The sequence below is a fragment of the Castor canadensis genome, chromosome 16 (assembly GCF_047511655.1).
Source record: "Castor canadensis chromosome 16, mCasCan1.hap1v2, whole genome shotgun sequence".
Taxonomy (NCBI): domain Eukaryota; kingdom Metazoa; phylum Chordata; class Mammalia; order Rodentia; family Castoridae; genus Castor; species Castor canadensis.
Window position 1 is genome coordinate 1,933,644 of NC_133401.1, and position 19,383 is coordinate 1,953,026.

The 19,383-nt window shown below is 53.3% G+C and overlaps 1 protein-coding gene across 1 annotated transcript; it reads left to right on the forward strand.

Annotated features, from left to right (window-relative positions):
• The first annotated feature begins 1,482 nt into the window (after window positions 1–1,482).
• Slc7a9 (solute carrier family 7 member 9) lies at window positions 1,483–18,520 on the forward strand. Its single transcript, XM_020182060.2, has 13 exons — window positions 1,483–1,605; window positions 2,409–2,511; window positions 4,534–4,681; window positions 5,097–5,339; window positions 5,928–6,053; window positions 6,413–6,512; window positions 7,208–7,252; window positions 7,874–7,997; window positions 8,876–8,979; window positions 13,684–13,780; window positions 14,346–14,495; window positions 16,244–16,418; window positions 18,120–18,520. Exons 2-13 carry the CDS (start codon window positions 2,428–2,430, stop codon window positions 18,182–18,184), a joined length of 1,461 nt encoding a protein of 486 aa, XP_020037649.1. The 5' UTR covers window positions 1,483–1,605; window positions 2,409–2,427; the 3' UTR covers window positions 18,185–18,520.
• The last annotated feature ends 863 nt before the right edge of the window (window positions 18,521–19,383 follow it).

Consider the following 19,383-nt stretch of genomic DNA (forward strand, 5'->3'; position numbering starts at 1 on the left):
AAAGTCTGGAAATGGAGGCAGATCTTGCTGTGGTTTGTGTTTTTCCAAAGGCTCATGTGTTAATGGCCTGATCCTGGTCCCCAAGGTGGCTGTGTGGGGAGGAGGTGGGACCTTTAAGAAGTGGAGCCTACCAGGAGGTCCTTAGGTCAATCAAGAACACTACCCCAGTTGGCACAATTCACAGGCTTAGAACCTGAGGCTGGGGAGTCCTGAGGTCAGGCCAGTGGACTGGCCAGCCCCCCACCCCACCTGTTTTCCTGTAGGACAACTGCCCATGACCCCACTAACCAGTCAAGGTCAGAAACTTCAGGCCAGGGGGGGCCGTCCTGACCCAGGGAGTACACCCCAATGGCCAGTGCCATGCTGACTGCTGTGGTGCCAGGTATCAAGTTGCTGGGCAGGCCTTACCACTGGCCTCTGGGGGCCACACTCCAGGCAGATCCCCTCCCCCGCCCACCAGCTCAGGGCTCTGGGCAGGCATAGAGCAGACTTGGCCCTCCCAAGGGGGCAGTGACAGATTTCTAAACCAATGCCCCTGGCACAGGGACAGCTGGGGTCCCTACTCCCTGCTGCAGGCTGTAAAAGATGACCCTGCAAAATCTCCCTGGCCCCAGGTCTGCCTGCCATAAAGGGCTCCCAAAGAGACTCCAGCACTTGTCCAGCTCTGTCCCTTGCCCTTTGTTCCCAGCCCCCACAGCTGAGATGCTATTAGATCCACCCTACAACCACCCAGAGACAACAAGGCCCCTGCTGCCTTTCCTCCCATATCCAGATAAGGGACCAGAGCTGCCACCCACCCGCCCAGTCCCAAGGGCTTGGTGGGGAGGGGACAGTGTAGGGGACCCCCTTCTGAGCCCCACTGACTGGGACCTCATGCTTCTGACACCTCAGCCTCATTTTCCCCAAGTGGCAAGTGTGGAACTGATGACAGTTTTTATCTGTCCCTTTTCCACACTCCAGGCCAGTGAACAGGATCCCCTGGTCCTTAAGTAGCTCCACTGGGGAATCCGAGCCCAGGTGAGGATAGACCCAGGCCTGTGGGGGGCCTTGCCAGCTCCCCCAGCTGCCCCAGCTGCCCCAGCGCCTGCACCTGCTGGCTCTGAAGCCCTGAGTTACAGACACAGCAATTTCCTTCCATTACCTTTGGTGCTTCGAGACTTGTAAACACAGCTTAGTAAGGCCATAAAAGACAGCTTCAAGTTTATCTCCTGGGATTCCCAAAGAGAAAAGCTTGCACGATTCTGGATCTGTGCAGAGATTTCACTTCATAGGATGCAGCTGATCTGGGAGGATCTGGTTTTTTTTTTGTGTTTTTTTTTTTTTTTGGTTTTTTTTTTTTTTAGAAAAAAGATCTAAACACAGGTGGGCAAAACAAAGGCGTTTTAGGAGAGGAAGCGGCATGCCTGCCCCTTCCTTTTTTTTTTTGGTGTGGTGAATCTGAGCCTCTTCCTTAAAAGAAAAGGGCGTTTAATAATTACCTTTGTTGACCTCTGTACTCTGTGGCTTCTTCCACTCCTGGGTGCAAGAGATGGTCCTCCCTGGGATGCAAATGAGCAGACGCAGTTGGTCAGCCGGGCGGGCTGCTCCTCAAGGTCGAGGAGAAAGGTAAGGCCGCGGGGTGGTGGGGAGGCTGGACCCCGCCTGAGTGACGGAATATATTTAAGAGGGGATGCAACCATTTCCAGGTTTTGAGTCTTGACTTACTCAATGCAAAGATTCATGGTGGATTCTTATGCGGGAGGTGTCGTAAGCTTGTGAAGAAATGAAAAACAGGCCACTTAGCTTCGGACTTGGTTTTGCTATGTGTGCTAGTATACTGTTAAATATTTTTGTATGTTTGCTTGGTTTTGATGGGACTGGGATTTGAACTCAGGGCTACGCTCTTGCAAAGCAGGCACTCTACTGCTTGAGCCAGGTTGGATTTTTGTTTTGTTTTGTTTGTTTTTTGGGCTTTTTTGAGACAAGGCTCACTGCATAGTGCAGGATGGACTTGAACCCAAATCCTCCTGCCTCCACCTTCCAGGTTCTGGGATTTACAGCAGTGTGTCACTGACCAGCTAAACTGTTTCTTTTTTTTTTACTTTGGCAAACAAGCGGTGTCACAGAGGTAGAATGAGTTGCCAGTATGTCACTGCTGAGGACTGAGAGCTGGTGACATGGCGTGGGAGCAGGACGGGGAGGACACAAATCCAGCACCTGAGCTCAGTTTCCCCTCTCGGCCTGAACAGTCTTGCTGACTGGCCTTCATACTGGGGCTGAGCAAGAACCCCATGGGACTCACAACTGCGCCCCTCTAAATATGAGCCAACCCTGCGATTTCAGTCAGGTCCCGCCCCAGGTGCCTGTGCCTGGGACAGTCCTTGCTGAGGTCCCCTTGGCATCCTTTCTGCCCTCCTTGCAACCTCCAGGAAGTAGCAGGAGGGCAAGATGGAGACCAGCCTGCGCCAGCGGAGAGAGGATGAGCAGTCAATCCAGAGTAAGGAGCCCAAGACCACAAGTCTCCAGAAAGAGGTAGGGCGGAGTACCAGGTGTGACGCTGGGCACAGCCCCGGTGACCAGCCAAAGAATAGGACGGTTTGGGGTTTTCTTTTCTCTCCTCAAATCTCCTTTCCTCCCCTCCCCTCCCTTCTTTCCCTCCCTTTCCCTTTTCCCTTCCCTTCCCTCCCCTTCCCAGGGTCTGGCACTTGCTGGACAAGCACTCCACCACTTGAGCCACACGCCCAGACCTTTTGTTTTTATTTTGTGTTTGAGATAAGGTCTTGCTAACTTTCCCCAGGGCTGTCCTCAAACCCTTTATGTAGCCCAAGCCAGCCTTCCAGGAGCTGGGATTACAGGCAGGTGTCACTATGCCTGACTATGAGTTTTGATTTGCAAAGTGCATCTGAAGAGCTCTGTGGACTTACCTTTTGCCCCCCCCCCCCCCCCGTGAGCCCCACACTCTTCTGGAGTTCATACATACATCCATGAAAGTCACTTTATGCTTCCTCGTGTCAAGCAAGCATCGGGAGGGGCTTGCTCAGATCAGTGTGGTCACAGAGGACCTTCTGACACTAATAGCAGGACCTTCCCATACTAATAGCAACTTCAGCAAACACCCCATCTCACAATGGAGTCTCTGTGGGGCTGGGAACGGCAGGGCTTCTGGCCGCAGTGGTCTGTCCTGAGGAGTCTGGCTGGGACGGTGGGGTGACAGGGAGGAGCCAGCTGAATGCTCTGAGCTGGCTGTTGTGAGGAGATGCAAGGACAGGGAGCTCTGGGGTAGGAGGGAGGCAGAAAGGAGACGGACTCGGACTCTGCCCTCTGCCCGTCCCAGGTGGGTGGGAGCAGCAGGGCCAGTGTGGAGGGACAGGAGGGCTTCAAGTTCATGGGACAAGGAAAGAGGCCTCGGAGCCGTGCAGGATGGGCTCTGAGCTCCAAATGACTTCAAGGCCAGGACAAAGCGGGCCAAGGTCTTGGATGGCGGTTAGAGGAGGAAGACACTGAGGCTTTGGGGCTTGACACGGTGTGTGTGGGGCATAGTGTGCCTGACTCTGGGTTGGCCTGGGGTCTCTGTCCCCACAGTAATTCTCTGGGTAGCAACACTCACTCTCTGCCACTCTCCAGCTGATTCCTGCCATGGCCTCTCTGAACCCTGTGACCCTTTAGGCACACAGCCCAGCCCAGCAAAGCCCAGCGTGTCCCAAGCTCAATTTGACAGCTGTAGGTTGAATGGCAGTCCTTGTCCCCATCAGAACAGGACTCTGGAGGACCCCAGGCAGTGGGAAGCCCAGTGGCTGCCCTGTGGGGGGCTGAGCAGAGGAGGAAAGTCAGCTCTGAAGCTGACACTGCTCCCTGGGGGCTGAGCTCCCCTGGCGCTGCTGGATGTCTGTGGTGTGTGTCACCCTGCAAGCTCGCTGCCTCAGGTCCAGGCAGCCCCTCAGCCCTGAATTCCCACTGGGGATTCCCTTTTGCCTGGGCTTAGAGATGCCAGTTTGTAACTGCGCTCGGTTTTGTTCTTAGAAAGGACACCGCCAGTTGGTGGCTCACACCTGTAATCCCAGCTACTCAGGAGGCAGAGATCAGGAGGATTGGGGTTTGAAGCCAGCCCAGGCAAATGGTTCGAAAGACCCTATCTCGAAAAAACCCGTCACAAAAAAAAAAAAAAGGGCTGGTGGGGTGGCTCAAGGTGGAGGCCCTGAGTTCCAACTTAAAAAAGGCCCAGTCTGCAACCGGGAACCCAGGAGAGTCCCCCACGCCCAGAGTGTCTGTTCCTGGCAGGTCTCTGTCACTCATGGGAGGAGCATGGAGTTGAGCCAGACTTGCCCCTTTGGGGTCCAACCCTGGACAGGAGCATCCTGCCTGTGCCTCAGTTTCCTCCTGGGTCCACCGGACTGGGGGTGGGGGGCGGGGAGGCCGCGCGAGGATCCAGTGACTGAACACCCGCAGAGCCCCGGGAGCTGCTTGCTGCTTGCTGTGGCGCAGCGGTGGCAGCGGTGGCTGGGCATGCGGGCGGGGACCCCGCGGCCGCTGAGCCCCTTCCTTCTTCCTGCCCAGGTGGGCCTGCTGAGCGGCATCTGTATCATCGTGGGTACCATCATCGGTTCCGGCATTTTCATCTCCCCAAAGTCTGTGCTCAGCAACGCGGGAGCCGTAGGACCCTGCCTCATCGTGTGGGCCACCTGTGGGATCCTCGCGACACTGGGTAACAGAGACACCCCCCGACCTCACGTCACCCAAGGGCCACCTTCTGCCCGGCTCCTGTGTGGCCACGTAAGGCACAACAGGCTGTGACTAAATGTCCAGTGGCTCCAGGCACCAGTGGCTCACATCTGTAATCCCAGCTAGTCAGGAGGCAGAGATCAGGAGGATCGAGGTTCAAAGCCAGCTGGGAAAATAGTTCATGAGACCCTATCTCAAAACACGCGTCACGGAAAAAAAAAAGGGCTGGTGGAGTGGCTCAAGGTGTAGGCCCTGAGTTCAAGCCCCAGTCTCACCAAATAAGTAAATAAATAAATGCCTAGGGGCCAGGATTCATGACACCTGTGGGGAGAAGGGCTCATTTGGCCCAGAGCACCGTCTCACCAGGCCTGGGGCCACCTTCCTCCTCTGCATTCCAGGTGCTCTGTGCTTTGCAGAGCTTGGCACGACCATCACCAAGTCGGGGGGCGAGTACCCTTACCTGATGGAGGCCTTTGGGCCCATCCCTGCCTACCTCTTCTCCTGGACCAGCTTGGTTGTCATGAAGCCGTCCTCCTTCGCCATCATCTGCCTCAGCTTTTCTGAGTACGTGTGTGCGGCCTTCTACTCGGGCTGCCAGCCTCCCCAAGTGGTCGTGAAGTGCCTGGCTGCTGCTGCCATCTGTGAGTACACAAGTCTGGGGTCCTGGGCAGGGCTCACCAGCTGGGGACTGGAGTCTCAGTTCTGTGACACTCAGAAAGAGGCCTGGTGCCTCTGGAGGCTCTGGTGACACAGCACAGGTGCAGAGAAGCCCCCAGGCCTGCCAGGGATCACAGAGAGGGCTGTCCACAGGCCACACTGTTGGCTCAGGCCTGGCTTCCTCCCCTTTACCCTCTGATGCTGTGGGCTTCATCTCAAAAACCCCCGTCAGTGCCTTTGAAAGGGTCTTAATTTTTTTGTGTGTGGTACTGGGATTTGAACTCAGGGCCTACACCTTGAGCTACTCCACCAGCCCTTTTTTAGGGTATTTTTGAGATAGGGTCTCACTAAACTATTTGCCCAGGGCTGGCCTCGAACCTCAGTTCTCCTGATCTCTGCCTCCTGAGTAGCTGGGATTACAGATGTGAGCCACTGGTGCCCGGCTTAATTAACTCGCTTGTTTGCATTGGCCCTGTCTGCATTTAGGACGAGTGTGGTGGGAAGGGGGAGAGGGGACTTCCTGGTGTGAGAAACCAGGAACGTGGAAAGTCACCCCACTCCTGCCCTCCCAGTGCTCATCACCACAGTGAACGCACTGAGTGTGCGGCTCGGGAGCTACATCCAGAACTTCTTCACGGCGGCCAAACTAGTCATCGTGGCCATTATCATCATCAGTGGCCTCGTTCTCCTGGCCCAAGGTGACCTGTGGCAGGACGGGAGGGAGGGTGGGCAGGAGGCGTCCAGCGTGAGGCTCCTTTTCTTCTCTTTTGGGGCAGTCTGCCCAGCCAGTACGTGTCTAGGAAGAATCTGTCATTGCCTGGCTTTCCCATTTTGTTTTTGTTTTTTGAGGCAAGGTCTCACTGTGCAGCCCAGGCTGGCCTGAAACTCGTGATCTTCCTGTCTCACGTTCCTGGGTGCTGGGATTATAGGTGTGCACCACCACGCCCAGCTTCAGCTTATTTAGGTCACCAGTGCTTTGAGACCTTCCTTCTCATAGAAGAGCAAGTGGCAATCTGATCAGCTGACACCCACTCTTCACTGTCTTCCTTAATTGCAGGAAATACAAAGAATTTCGAAAATTCCTTTGCGGGCACACAAGTCTCTGTGGGCGCCATCAGCCTGGCGCTCTACAATGGGCTCTGGGCGTACGACGGGTGGTAAGGCTCCACACAGCCCCTCTGCACCTGGGTTTCTCTGGGCTTGCTTGGTTTCTCCAGCTGTGGAGGGCAGACTTCCTTCTGGGGTTCGCTGTGACCCTAAAATCCACCTTCACATTTCTGTTTTGAAGCACCAGGCCCCTGACCTTTCTACTTCTCCCCGAGATCCCCACAGACACCCAGACCCCTGTCCTCTTCCCAGCCCTGGGCAGTGCCCCGTGGGCGGCATTCGTGAGGTCCTGCAGGATCCCTGGCGGGCAAACACCTGCTCAGGTGCCCAAAGAAGCATTCAGAGCACTTCCATTCATGCCTCGGAGACACTGGGGACAAGGTGACAAGGATCTGCCTGCCTGTATCCTTTAAGGCAGAAGCATGGGCAGGCAGCTGACCTTCGCCTCCTTCAAAGCAAAGCCTTCTGTTTTTTTCTTCAAAGCACCCTGGCGACGGACGCTGCTCTCAAACATTCTTGAAACCCCATGTGATTCCCAGGCAAACGCCTGGCAAACTTACAGACAGCAAATAGGTCTCAGGCCCCTGCTGAACCACGTGGGGAAGAAATGACACTGGCTTCCTGCAGAAGGGCGCTGTCTATGGTCCAGAATCTTAAATGAGGCCGACATTGGCCATTGTGTGTTCCACAGTCTTACCCTCCAGTGACACGTCTCCTGTCACCTGTGTTATTTTCCTCTCTCTAGGAATCAGCTCAATTACATCACAGAAGAACTGAGAAACCCCTACAGGTAAGAGAGCCGGGAGACCACGGAAGCCAAGCCTGTTCTTCTTCTCCCAGGCCAACATGGAGCCAATGCCTCCTCCCTTTATCCCAGACCCCCTCCCACTCAGCGAGTGGTGGGTTTCTTGTTTGCTTTGTTTTGGGTGGAGCTGGGATCTGCAGGGCACTTGAGCCCCACCCCAGCTCTAGTGGATGCATGAGGATTGAACCCCTGTCCTGTTCATGCTGGGCAAGTGCCCTGCCAGAATGGCTTCCTCTAAGCTCATGGTTCACCCATTGGAGTTTGGTTTTGTCTGGGGCAGTGGACAGTGGCAAAGAGGAAGAACTCTGGCCCGCCCTGTCCCTGGCTTATATTGCTTTAAACCCTGGACTGTGCTGTCTGAGGTGGTGTGGGGGGCCGTCCTCGTTTGGCAGTGCCTCGCTGCCCCCCGCTGGCTCTGCAGCAGCACAGATCGTCTGCCCACTGGGTCTCAGGGAGGGCATCCATGGCCCGGTCTGTGAGCCTGGGCACCACGCGGAGCAGAGGGGCTGCCCCGGAGGAGGGAAGGGGCTGGACGGAGGCAATCCCCACGCGTCTCACGGGATGCCCTGGTCCGATCCTGAGTGCCTGTGTCACTGTCCCTCCCAGAAACCTGCCCCTGGCCATTGTCATCGGCATCCCGCTGGTGACGGTGTGCTACGTCCTCATGAACGTGTCCTACTTCACTGTGATGACCCCCACGGAAGTCCTGCAGTCCCAGGCGGTGGCAGTGGTGAGTGCTGGAGGGCGGAGGTCCCGGAAGGACTGGGGGTGGGGGCGTGGGGATTAGGGGTGGCCGACCATGGGAGTCCTGGAACTGGGAGGGGCTCTGCCTCTCAGGCCTCCAAGGTCCATGCTGCCTGGACACACAGGCCCGAAGTCTGGACCTCAGGGCGGGGCCGTGGCTAGGGGCGGGGCCGGAGGGGGTACTGGGCCGTGGCTCTGGGCGGGGCTGGAGGAGCAGGGCGGGGCCCGGGGGCGGGGAGCTCCTCGAAGGGCGGGGCTAGGGGCGGGGCCGGAGGGCTGACAGCCGGGCAGGGTCGACCGGGGGCGGGGCTAGGGACGGGGCCACGGGGCGGGGCCATGGCTAGCGGAGGAGGGCGGGCGGAGGGCGGGGCCATAACTAGGGCGGGACTGGAGGGTTGACTGCAGGGCAGGGCGTGGCTAGGGGCAGGGACAAGGCCAGGGGCGAGGTTAGAGAGAAGGGTCGAAGGGCCAGGGCAGAGCGAGAGGGGTGGAGGGCGGGACCGAAGGGCGGTGTCAGGGCAGGGCTGCAGGGCGGGGCCGTGACGAATGACGGGACGGTGGGCGGGATCAGGGCGGGGCTGTTTTGGGGGCGGGGCCAGGGGCGGGGCTAAGGTTTGACAGACAAGAGGAAGGAGCCGGAGAGGGCGCGCGGGGAGAGGAGGGAGGAGGGAGGTGATGGAGAAAATGGACGGTGGAGCTGAAGCTGCGCGTGCGAGGGGTCAAGGAAGAGAGGCCAGGGCGTGGCAGACAGCAGGGTGACCAGGGCTGGGGACTGGTCCAGGGAGGCGGGTGACCCTCCGCAGAGGGTCCCCAGGCTGTGCCCGGCGAGGGTCGTGGCCAACGCAGGATTGGTTTCGCCTGTAGACCTTCGGTGACCGCGTCCTCTACCCGGCCTCCTGGGTCGTCCCGCTTTTTGTGGCGTTTTCGACCATCGGTGCTGCGAATGGGACGTGCTTCACAGCGGGCAGGTAGGGCCCCGTCTCCCCGCGGAGCCCCGACCCCAGCGCGCCGCTCTCCAGGGGTGACAAGTGCTGACGCCAGGCCACCCGGGCTCGGTGTCACTCTGCGCAGCCCGCAGTCCCCGTCAGGGCGCTGCGGGTTCTGTGCCCCGGGTGACAGTGACAAAGGCCACACGTGAGCCGTGAAGCACGCACCGCGAGGTCACCCCTTCCGAGCCCTGTGGCCGCCCTCCGCCTTGTTCTTTTGCTGTTCTAGACTCTTCATCTTAACATGCATTTCACTCCTTAATTTCTACTTTCATTGACCAGTAATTGCCTGGGCTCGTGGCAGACAACGTGGCGTTTGACGAATGAGGTTAAAGAAGGTTCCCTCGCTGGCTAGCGCTTTCTCTGCAGTCTTGAAATCCACACCGCTACTGGCCAAGGTGGTGACCAGCATTTACTCCTCCTGACACCTTGCGCCCCTCGGGTGCCCCACCCTGGGTCGCCCCCATTGCTCTCTGCTCCTTGCAGTCTGAGGTTTAGGGTCTGCGTACAGGGGAGGCCACGGGGCTGTCCCTGTGCCTGGCTCACTTCACTTAGCTCAGTGACCTCCGGAACTGTCCGCATCCTTGCAAATGGTAGAGTCTTGCATTTTAAGGCCGAATGGCAGTCCACGGTGCTTCTGTCCACTCATCGTTGATGGTGCTCAGATTGTCTTGTGACAGTCGTGGCCCTCGGGACTCGTGCGGAAGAGAACGCGAGGTGCGGACAGCGCGCTCACACGCTGACTTTGGATGTAGACCACAGTGCGTTGCTGGAAATCACAAGACTGCTACTTTAGTTTAGTTTAGTTTTGGTACTGGGATTTGAACTCAGGGCTGTGCACTTGCTAGGCAGGCACTCCACACTCGAGCCACTCCACCAGCCCTTTTCTCCTGTGGTTATTTCTGAGATAGGGTCTTGCCTTTTTTTGCCTGGTCTAGCCTTGAACCTTGATTCTCCTGATCTCTGCCTCCAGTGTAGCTCGGATTATAGGCGTGAGCCATGGTGCCCGGCTTGATTCTTGTATGAAGGCTGACAAAGGGTCCAATTTCATTGTTCTGCACGTAGAAAGCCAGTTTTTTCCATTTCTATGTGAGCACTAGAACCAGCTTGTCAATTTCTGTACTAAAAAGCTTTGGGGATTTTGATGAGGATTGTGCTGAATCTATGGGTGAGTCACTGTCTTCTTATAATTTATCAAATCTTTCAATCCATGGGCATAGACTGTTTATTTAGGTCTTTTCCAATTTTTTTTTCTAGTTTTTAGTATACATTCCCTGCACATGTTTTGTGATATTTCGTATTTTTCATATTACTGGGGTTTGAACTCAGGGCCTGTATCTTGAGTCACTCTGCTGCTCTTTTTTTTTTTTTTTTTTTTTTGTGATGGGTTTTTTCAAGATAGGGTCTCTTGAACTATTTGCCCAGCTGGCTTTGAGCCTCAATCCTCCTGATCTCTGCCTCCTGAGTAGCTGGGATTACAGGCGTGAGCCACTGGCGCCTGACTCATGCTATTATAAATGGCACTTTTTTAAACAAGCAAGAATTTTCAGTTTCCAGTAGTTTGTGCCTAGTGCAGCTGTGTTGAGGCGAGAGTGTGAGACCTCGTCCCTGTGATTGTAGGAGTCAGTGACTTTGGTAAATTTATAAAGGTGTACCATCCTCATCCTGTCCAGTTCTAGAACAGATCCGTCACCCCAGAAAGTCCCCGCGGCCTCCCTCCAGCCCATCCTCCCTCCACTAGGCAGCCGGCTCTCCTTCCCCTTTCATCAAGCTGGTGTCACTTGCTCCTTTCGGGTGGCATAAAGGTTCTGAAGTTCGTCCATGTTGTCACACTCTGGAGATTCACCACCGCTGTTTACCCTTCACCAGCTGTGCTGGGATTGTTTCTGGTTTGGCCAGCGAACATTCCTGTATGTGCCTTTGCATCTCTCTCCAGTACATGCCTAGGATAGACTTGCTGGGCCTTAGAGTGACTTTATGACTTTCATTTACTTTGGTTAAAAGAAAACCTACAAGTTTGATACTGCAGAGCTCCCACACCCAAGTTGAATTAATTCTTCACTTTTACTTATGTGTTTGAGTGGGAAGAGAAAACCCACTTTTATTTATAATATGGCACCAGTGTGGTGGGCGAGGCTGTGCTCAGTGCACATAAAGAACCACAGGAAGCACCATCCTGCCCTTTGTAACAAGTTCCTCCTAAATGACCGGTCTTTCGGCATTTGCACTCCCTACATCTAATTTTATTGCAGCCAAGGGCTGGTGCTCACGCCTGTAATCCCAGCTATGCAGGAGGCAGAGATCAGGAGGATTGAGGTTCGAGGCCAACTTGGGGAAGCAGTTTGTGAGACCCTATCTCGAAAAAACCCAACACAAAACAGGGCTGGCAGAGTTGCTCAAGTGGTAAAGTACCTGCCTAGAAAGTGTGAGGCCCTGAGTTCAAACCCTAGCATCACAAAAAAAAAATGATTGTAGACAAAGTACGTGTCTTTGTTGGTATCAGTTCTTCAGAGGTTTTATTTTTTTTCCTCTTCAGAAGTTTTAAAACTGACTTTGGGGCTGTCTGGAATGGATTCTGAGGGTCTTGAAAACAGCATAATTGTGGACTTTTCTGTCATCAAGTCTGTGACTACTGTTGGGGTCTCCATTTCATAACTGGACTTGTCAACCTTTCCTTCTGTCTTAGACCGTTCTCTCTCTCCCTCTCTCTCCCCCTCTTCCTTTCTCCCTCCCTCCCTCTCCTCTCTCTCCCTGTCTCTCTCTCCCTCCCTTCCTCTCCCTCTCTCCCCCCTCCCTCCCTCCCTCTCTCCCTCTCCCTCTCCCTCTCCCTCTCTCCCTCTCAAGCCTTCCTGGTTTGGCCTCCAGCGATCATTAGGTTGGGCTGTTGCGGATAAGCCCACGTTTTGTTATTACTTTCAGCGTTTTCTCGGTGCCCGTGGTTGCCGCTGACCTCCGCCCGGATCTCTTTGAATAAACGCAGCAAACTGAACGTGCTTTTATGTTTGCTGCGGTGACTGATGGAGCTGAACGCGTTTCTACCATGTTTTCTCGTCTTGTCTTTAGAATAATCTGACCTCAGTTGTTGCATCCACCGAGTTTCCTTTATTCCCATTGGCCTTCTGATGTGGAAGTCCTATGTCTATTCTTTTGCTGATTACCCCCTTTTTTTTTTTTTTTGGTGGAACTGGGATTTGAACGCAGGGCTTCACACTTGCAAAGCAGATGCTCTACTGCTTGAGCCACACCTCCAGCCCAATTTGCTCTGGTTGTTTGGAGATGAGGTCTCTAAAACTATTTGTAGGGGCTGGCCTTGAACTGATCCTCTTGAGCTCAGCCTCCTCAGTAGCTAGGAATTACAGGCACGGGCCACTGTGCCCCGTCTGATTACCCCGAGTTAAACGTGAGTTCCAACAGGGTCAGCATTTCAATCCTCTTTCCTGTCTTATGAGAGCTTTTCCTTTTTCAGCTGTATCTTATTTATAACACCCCCCACCCCGCTTTTTTGGTGGCCCTGGGGTTTGAACTCAGGGTCACTTGAGCCACCCCCACCAGCCCTTTTCAGTGATGGGTGTTTTTTGAGATAAGGTCTTGCAAACTATTTGTTTAGGCTGGCTTCAAACTTTGATCCTCCTGATCTCTGCCTCCTGAGAAGCTGGGATTACAGGCATGAGCCACGGCACCCAGCATAAACCTACCCCTTATCTCCAAAAATATTTATTACTCAAAGTCAAGAATAAAATAAAATTGATACTTATACCGACGTTTTACTACTTTTTCCTTAACAGTTTCTTAAAATCAACCCTGTGCTGTGGCATCTGTGTTGTTTTGTGGGAGACGATGGCAGTGTCCAGTGAGGACTGCACAGCAAGGGGTCAGGGCTTATCTGCAGCACTTAATTTTGCTGCTTGTCTCAAATGCTGGTTAGAAACATAGAATTGCAGAGTGAAGCTCTGTTTCCCCCACGGTGCTGAGGACGCTGTCTCACGACACTGTCCTGCTGTCACTCTCATTACCTGAGTCCCGTACGTAGCCGGTTTCTCTCTCTTGAGGTACTAGGATTGAATTCAGGGTCCTGCCTTGCCAGGTGGGTGCTCAGCCATGCCTCCAGGCCCTAATTTCTTTCTTTCTTTCTTTTTCTTTTTTGTGGTACTGGGGTTGGAACTCAGGACCTACACCTTGAGCCACTCTACCAGCCTTTTTTGGTGATGGTTTTTTTTTCGAGATAGGGTCTCATGAACTATTTGCCAGGCTGGCTTTGAACTGTGATCCTCCTGATCTCTGCCTCCTGAGTAGCTGGGATTACAGGCGTGAGCACCGGTGCCTACCACCTAATAAAATTCTTCATGGCAGTGACTTCCCTTTCTGGAAGTGTTTTAAACTCTTCTTTCTTTTCCTCTGCTTAATGTTTTCAATGGGACCTTCCAGATTGCTGAGCTCTCAGGCCTTTGGGGGACTGAGTGACACTTTGTCTGCTGTTCAGGCCTCACATGGCTGTCTGCCGCCAGGCACCCAGGTACTAAGGCACCCTGCCCTGGACTGGTGTGGACATTTGCTTTTTGCATAGCTTCTAGGACTCAGGGCAAGTAGCCCCAGATCACGGCCACCCTGCCCCTGTCCCCAGTGCACTTGAAGGCCCTGGTGAAGCTCGGGGCCCCTTCCTCAGTGCCATCGCGCGGTGTCTTCCAGACTCATTTACGTCGCAGGCCGGGAAGGTCACATGCTCAAAGTGCTGTCGTACATCAGCGTCAGGCGCCTCACGCCCGCCCCGGCCCTCATCTTCTACGTAAGTATGCACGCCCGGCTCCACGGCAGCCCTCGGCGGCCCCTCAGCGCAGAAGGTGCATTCGGCCTGTCCTGCTGAGCCTTTGATGACTCACGTTTGCTCATTCCTTGTCATGAAACGCATAGGTTAAAACACCCCGCCTGCCCAGCAAGCGCAAGGCTCTGAGTTCAAACCCAGCACCACCAAATAAAAGGCAGGGCATGTTGGCTCAGGCTTGTAATCCTAGCTACTTGGGAGGATTGTGGTTTGAGGCCACTTAAGGCAAAAAAGTTTGTAAGACCCCATCTCAACAATAGCCGGGCGCAGTGGCACACACCTGTCATTCCAGCTACATAGGAGGTTGTGGGCTTCCTACCTTAACATCACAACTTGAAAGACTCAAAAATTGTTCAAGTTGTTCTTGTCAGGCTTTAAAGAGCACAGCGATCACAGCCAAAGTCGAGTCTAACCAAACCCTAACAGGATGGGACGTGAGTTTATCTGCACGGCAAGCTTCAGCGTGCTGCAAGGCAGTGAGGATGATGGCTTTTGCACAGTGACCTGACACTCCGTCCTTTCTCCATAGGGCATCATAACCACCATCTACATCATCCCTGGTGACATAAACTCCTTAGTTAATTACTTCAGTTTTGCTGCATGGCTGTTCTATGGTCTGACAATTATAGGGCTCGTTGTGATGAGGTTCAAGAGGAAAGATCTGGAAAGACCCATCAAGGTAAGTCAGCTCGCTCTGCTCCCCAGTATTACATCTGGAGGGCATGCACCCCTCAGTTCATTTACAGGAAGGCTTATCACCGTTGCCACCTCGTCATCAAGATAGTTGTGGCCTGACTGTCCAGCCAAAGCAAGAGGCCCAGATTGTAGCCAGGCAGTGGTAGCCTATCCTGTAATCCCTCAGCAATGGTGGGCCAGGCTGGCCTGGGCAAAAAGCGAGACCCTACTTGGAACACAAGCAGAGCAAAAAGGGCTGAGGGAGTGGCTCGGGCAGCAGAGCACCTGACTAGCAAGAAGGAAGCCCTGAGTTCAAAACCCAGTACCACACACACACAAAGGCCCAGTTCCGAGTGCAGGCATCTCTCACCTTTCTCTCACCTTTTGCACACTGGTGGGCGCATCTCATTCTGGCTTGGGCCCCTCCTGTCCACGTTCACAATTACTTTGTTTTGCCAATGTCAGGGGCTTTTTTTTTTAAACCCAAGGCCTCACGCTTGCTAGGCAGGAGCTCTACCACTTGAGTCACTCCGCCATCCTTTTTTTGTGTTGGATATTTTCGAGATAGGGTTTCGTGCACTACTTGCCCTATAGTCCCGGCTACTTCAGAAATCAGAATTGCAGTTGGAGGCCAACCAGGGTAAAAGGTTAGCAAGACCACACCTCAACAAACAGACTGGGTGTGGTACAGGTAGGAGGATCTTGGTCAGTCCACAAGTCTGTGACCTGAGGCTGGCCCCAGGCAAAAATGCAAAACCCTACCCAAAACATAACTAAAGCAAAAAATGGGCAGGGAGTGTGGCTTAGGTAGCCTGCCTAGCAAGTCTGAGACCCTATGTTCAATCCCCGGTACCACGAAAAAGAAAAATCAGAAAAGGTGACAGAGCAGTACGTCGATATATGCAAGAAAAAACAGAAAAGTAGCAAGCAATGAAGGACGCCAAACAAGCAGCCAGGTGAGGGTGGCATTTTTGATTAGATGCTGGGGAAAGAAAAGAATCCCGGGCTTATGACAGGCAAGACCAAAAGACCTGACGTTTAGATCCTGTCGGTTATGCTCGCTCAGCAGCTACCATTAGAACAAAAGCCCAGCTTTGGCGGAGTGGCTCAAGTAGTAGCCTAGCAAGTGTGAGGTCCTGAGTCCAAACCCTGGTACCACCAATAAATATACCACCAATAAGTAAGTAAATAAATGATGGAAGAATTAAATGAAGCCAAGAAATGTAAAATAAGAATAAGAAGGAAAAAAGAATCCTAATAAAAAAGAAGATAAACCTTAGTCCATAACAGACAGGTGACACAAACGCACAAAGTCGACGAGACGAGATGTTCAATGCAGTGTGTGGAGGGTTCTCCCCGGTGGGTTGTGTTCTGTGATTAAAGGAGCCTCAGACTTCCTACTAGACGTGGCTACCGAGGAGCTTCAGCTCTGGTTAGCCTATGTGGCAGTGGTGCTGGAGTGGCAGGGCAGGTGCCTGGTTCTGTGAAGCTTTTAAGTTTTCAGAATGACGAGGGCCTTGAGGCCTCCGGGGTGATGTGGATGCATGGGTGCTCTATTTGTTGTCGTCCTTCCTGAGGTCCGAATGTCCCATGGCTTCAAGCTGGCATCAGTGTGACTGCATGGTACAGCAGCCTCTGCTTTCCGATGTGACGCACTTGGACCCCAGCCTCTGTCCTTGTGGTGACAAGACGGCCCTTTAAGACCGCAGTCCAGGTGAAGGGGCTCGCCATTCCCTCGCTGTGTCATCGCAGGTGCCCCTGGTCATCCCCATCCTGGTGATCCTGATGTCTGTGTTTCTGATCGTGGCCCCGATCATCAGCGAGCCGGCATGGGAGTACCTCTACTGCGTGGTCTTCATTTTCAGTGGCCTCATCTTCTACTTCCTGTTCGTTCACTACAAGTTCGCCTGGGCGCAGAAAATCTCAAGTAAGTACCAGCAGGAGGGCTGCCAGCCTCGTGTGAGGGACATTCAGACAGGCCCATACGTCCTCGTCCCAGGATCCTTCCGGCCAGCAGGACACACGGCCCTCTTCCTCAGTGTAAGACCTCTGGGTCCACCCTCGGTCTCTTCCTGTCACTGCTGGACCGGGTGGGAAGGAAAGCACCGTTTTCTTTTTCAGTTCAAGCTCAAGTGCACTCATGCCACGTGTCTCCTCCAGAGCTCCATTTCCTCTGCCTGTATGTGCAGACATCGCCCAAGAGGCCCAGCAGCATCCCAAACACCCAGAATGTGGTGGCACTGGGCCCAGCCTTCCCACGCTGAGGCCATGGTCGCGCCCTCTGTTCCACTGTCACGGTCCTCAGCTATTTGGACATATTCAAAAGTTTAGCTGTGTGAAAAACCAAGCACTGTGTACGCACCTAGTTGTTTAAAGTACTGTAGTCACACTTATCAAAACCTTCAAGGCACCCACGCTTCCCTGCCAGGCACAGAGGGGTAACCTCTTCTTCCCTGTGCCCAGCTCCTTGGAGACAGGAGTTAACCCTGGATCCACAGTGCCTGGCACTCACAGTTGCTTGATGTTACCAAGAGGGATTAAGAACCCGGCTCTTAGCCAGGGGCCAGTGGCTCACGCCTGTAATCCCAGCTACTCAGGAGGCAGAGATCAGGAGGATTTTGGTTTGAAGCCAGCCCAGGCAAATAGTTCAAGAGACCCTAATCTCAAAAAAACCCATCGCAAATAAAAGGGTTGGTGGAGTGGCTCAAGGTGTAGGCCCTGAGTTCAAGCCTCAGTACCACAAAAAAAAAAAAAAAAAAAAAAAAGATCCTGGCTCTTCCCAAGTACACCAGCCCTCCAGGGTGATTTCCACATTTATATCTGTGACTCTGAGAATGCAGCCAAGGGTGGGAAGGTGACCTGGGACTTGGTGGTGGTGCCTATGAAAGCTGGTGCCACCACCACCCAGAGAGGCTATTTGCTCTTGATGAGCAACATGGAAATAAAGAAGCCATGGCTATGGGATTCCCCCAGGATCTCTCCACCCAGCATCCTTTACACTCATCTCAATCTAGGCTGGGAAAGAGACGGTGTAGGCACACACCTATGGAAAGAAAATTGCTCTTAGAAAAGCAGCTACTTTGTCCCGTGCCTCCAAAATGAACTTGGATTTGGTTACAGTGAGAGAACCTAGCCAGGATGGCTTCAGCCTAATGGCACAGAACGCCTTCCTTCTGGGCTCTCCCATATTTAACCAAGCTGCTTGCTTCAAAAACTGGTGAGATGTGGTGGTTCACGCCTATAATCCCAGCACCCAGGCGGCTGAGGCTCCAGAGGAGGGAGAGTCCCAGGCCGGCTTGGGCTGCACAGTGAGACCCTGTCTGAAAACACACACTGATGAGTTGGGAGAGGATGGTGGAAAAAAATGAACAATTTGTATTTGAAACAAATGAAGTCTTAGTGACTTCAGACTAGGCAGGGCTTGGGGGTAAGTATGTAACTGAGTCACTCAGACTTTTCCTAGCGTGTGAATCGTTTGGGGGAATACAGTATTCCCCGGGTCCCCATTTCTGTAACGGGAGACAGCTCATCTCTGAGAAGGAGTGTGGCTGCCAGGATGGTCACCGAGGCAGGACCTTGGAGGTGACATGTCATCGCTCTAACCACACTTCCCCACTGCCTCCTGCAGGGCCTGTCACCACGCACCTGCAGATGCTGCTGGAAGTGGTTCCGCCAGAGAAAGACCCCGAGTAGCCAGTCCACCAACGGGAGGAAGTTAATTTGTAAGCAACATGTGTGGTTATTACTCCCGGACCTTTTTAAGAAAAAAATGTGTTCAGATGTTTTCACAGTATTACTTTTAGACCTCTTAGTTCTCTGGGATGGGTTCCAGGTAGAAGTGACAGTGACAGGCATTTGTTGTTCAGAGGTTCTACGCAAAGGCCACCATGCTGGGGGCACTGTTTGAAAAGGACATGTCACATTTACTTAAAAGGGTGGGGCTGGGGCAGAGAGCTTTGCCTGGCACGTGCAGGGCCCTGTGTTCCACCCCCAGCGCTGGAAAACAATAAAGGGCGTCTTTAAACTTGATCAATAAGGTCTGATCTTTCATATGAAGCTAGTGATGTTTTGCTTTCATTGATACAGATTTTTAGAAAAGGATCTTATTTTTTATTTGAATAACTTATTTTTATACTAAAGTTGCTTTAAAAATTGTTTATTATACAGTACTGGAGATACATTGTGAAATTTACAAAAGTGCTTGTGTTATAGCTTAATTAATTACATCCTCCATCATCCTCCTTTATCACTTTCTTCTCCCATTCTTAGTTTCAACAGGTCTCATTTTTCCATTTTCATAAAAAAAAAAAAAAGGATTTCTTAAGCACGAATGTTTCTCTTATTCTTGTCCCATCCAAATGCACTGGGGTCCAGTATTGACCACAGCAGCTGAGCATCTGTCCAGGACCCCTGGACACTCTGATGGGCTCAGTGTCCCCTGCTTCCCACAGCATTCTGGCCACCAGAAAGTGTGGTGAATAAAATTTTATCATGCATTTGGCATGAAGGGGAAATACTGTTTAAGAGCTGTGCAAAGCCCTGTTTCTGCTCAGACGCTGAACCTTACTGATGACCCACTGGGGAAGATAGCCGCTTCAAAACTGAGTGTGTGAGCGTTTTAGAAGACGGACAAAAGCACTCTGCCTGACTTTGCAGAAGTTTACCCAGGCCTCCATCGCAGTGCAGAAAACTTGCTGCTACCTGTCTGCACAGTCGGCCCTGTGTCCTGGTCAAACACAAGACATGCGATAGACGAGACCGTGACCGACACACGCAGCCCATGCTGCCTTGCCATGCGCGAAGAGCATAGCATGGTCTTCTCTGATCCAGTTGCAATTTACCACTGTCACTCGGCTGAGCGTGACAGGCAGCCCCACCACAGGAGGGCCAAC

Bases quoted from the DNA above. Each gene is read 5' to 3' on its own strand.
- Slc7a9 (XM_020182060.2), top strand. From the start codon at position 2,428: ATGGAGACCAGCCTGCGCCAGCGGAGAGAGGATGAGCAGTCAATCCAG. The intron at 4,682-5,096 runs GTAACAGAGACA...TCTGCATTCCAG, and splicing joins TGGGATCCTCGCGACACTGG to GTGCTCTGTGCTTTGCAGAG. The intron at 6,054-6,412 runs GTGACCTGTGGC...CCTTAATTGCAG, and splicing joins CCTCGTTCTCCTGGCCCAAG to GAAATACAAAGAATTTCGAA.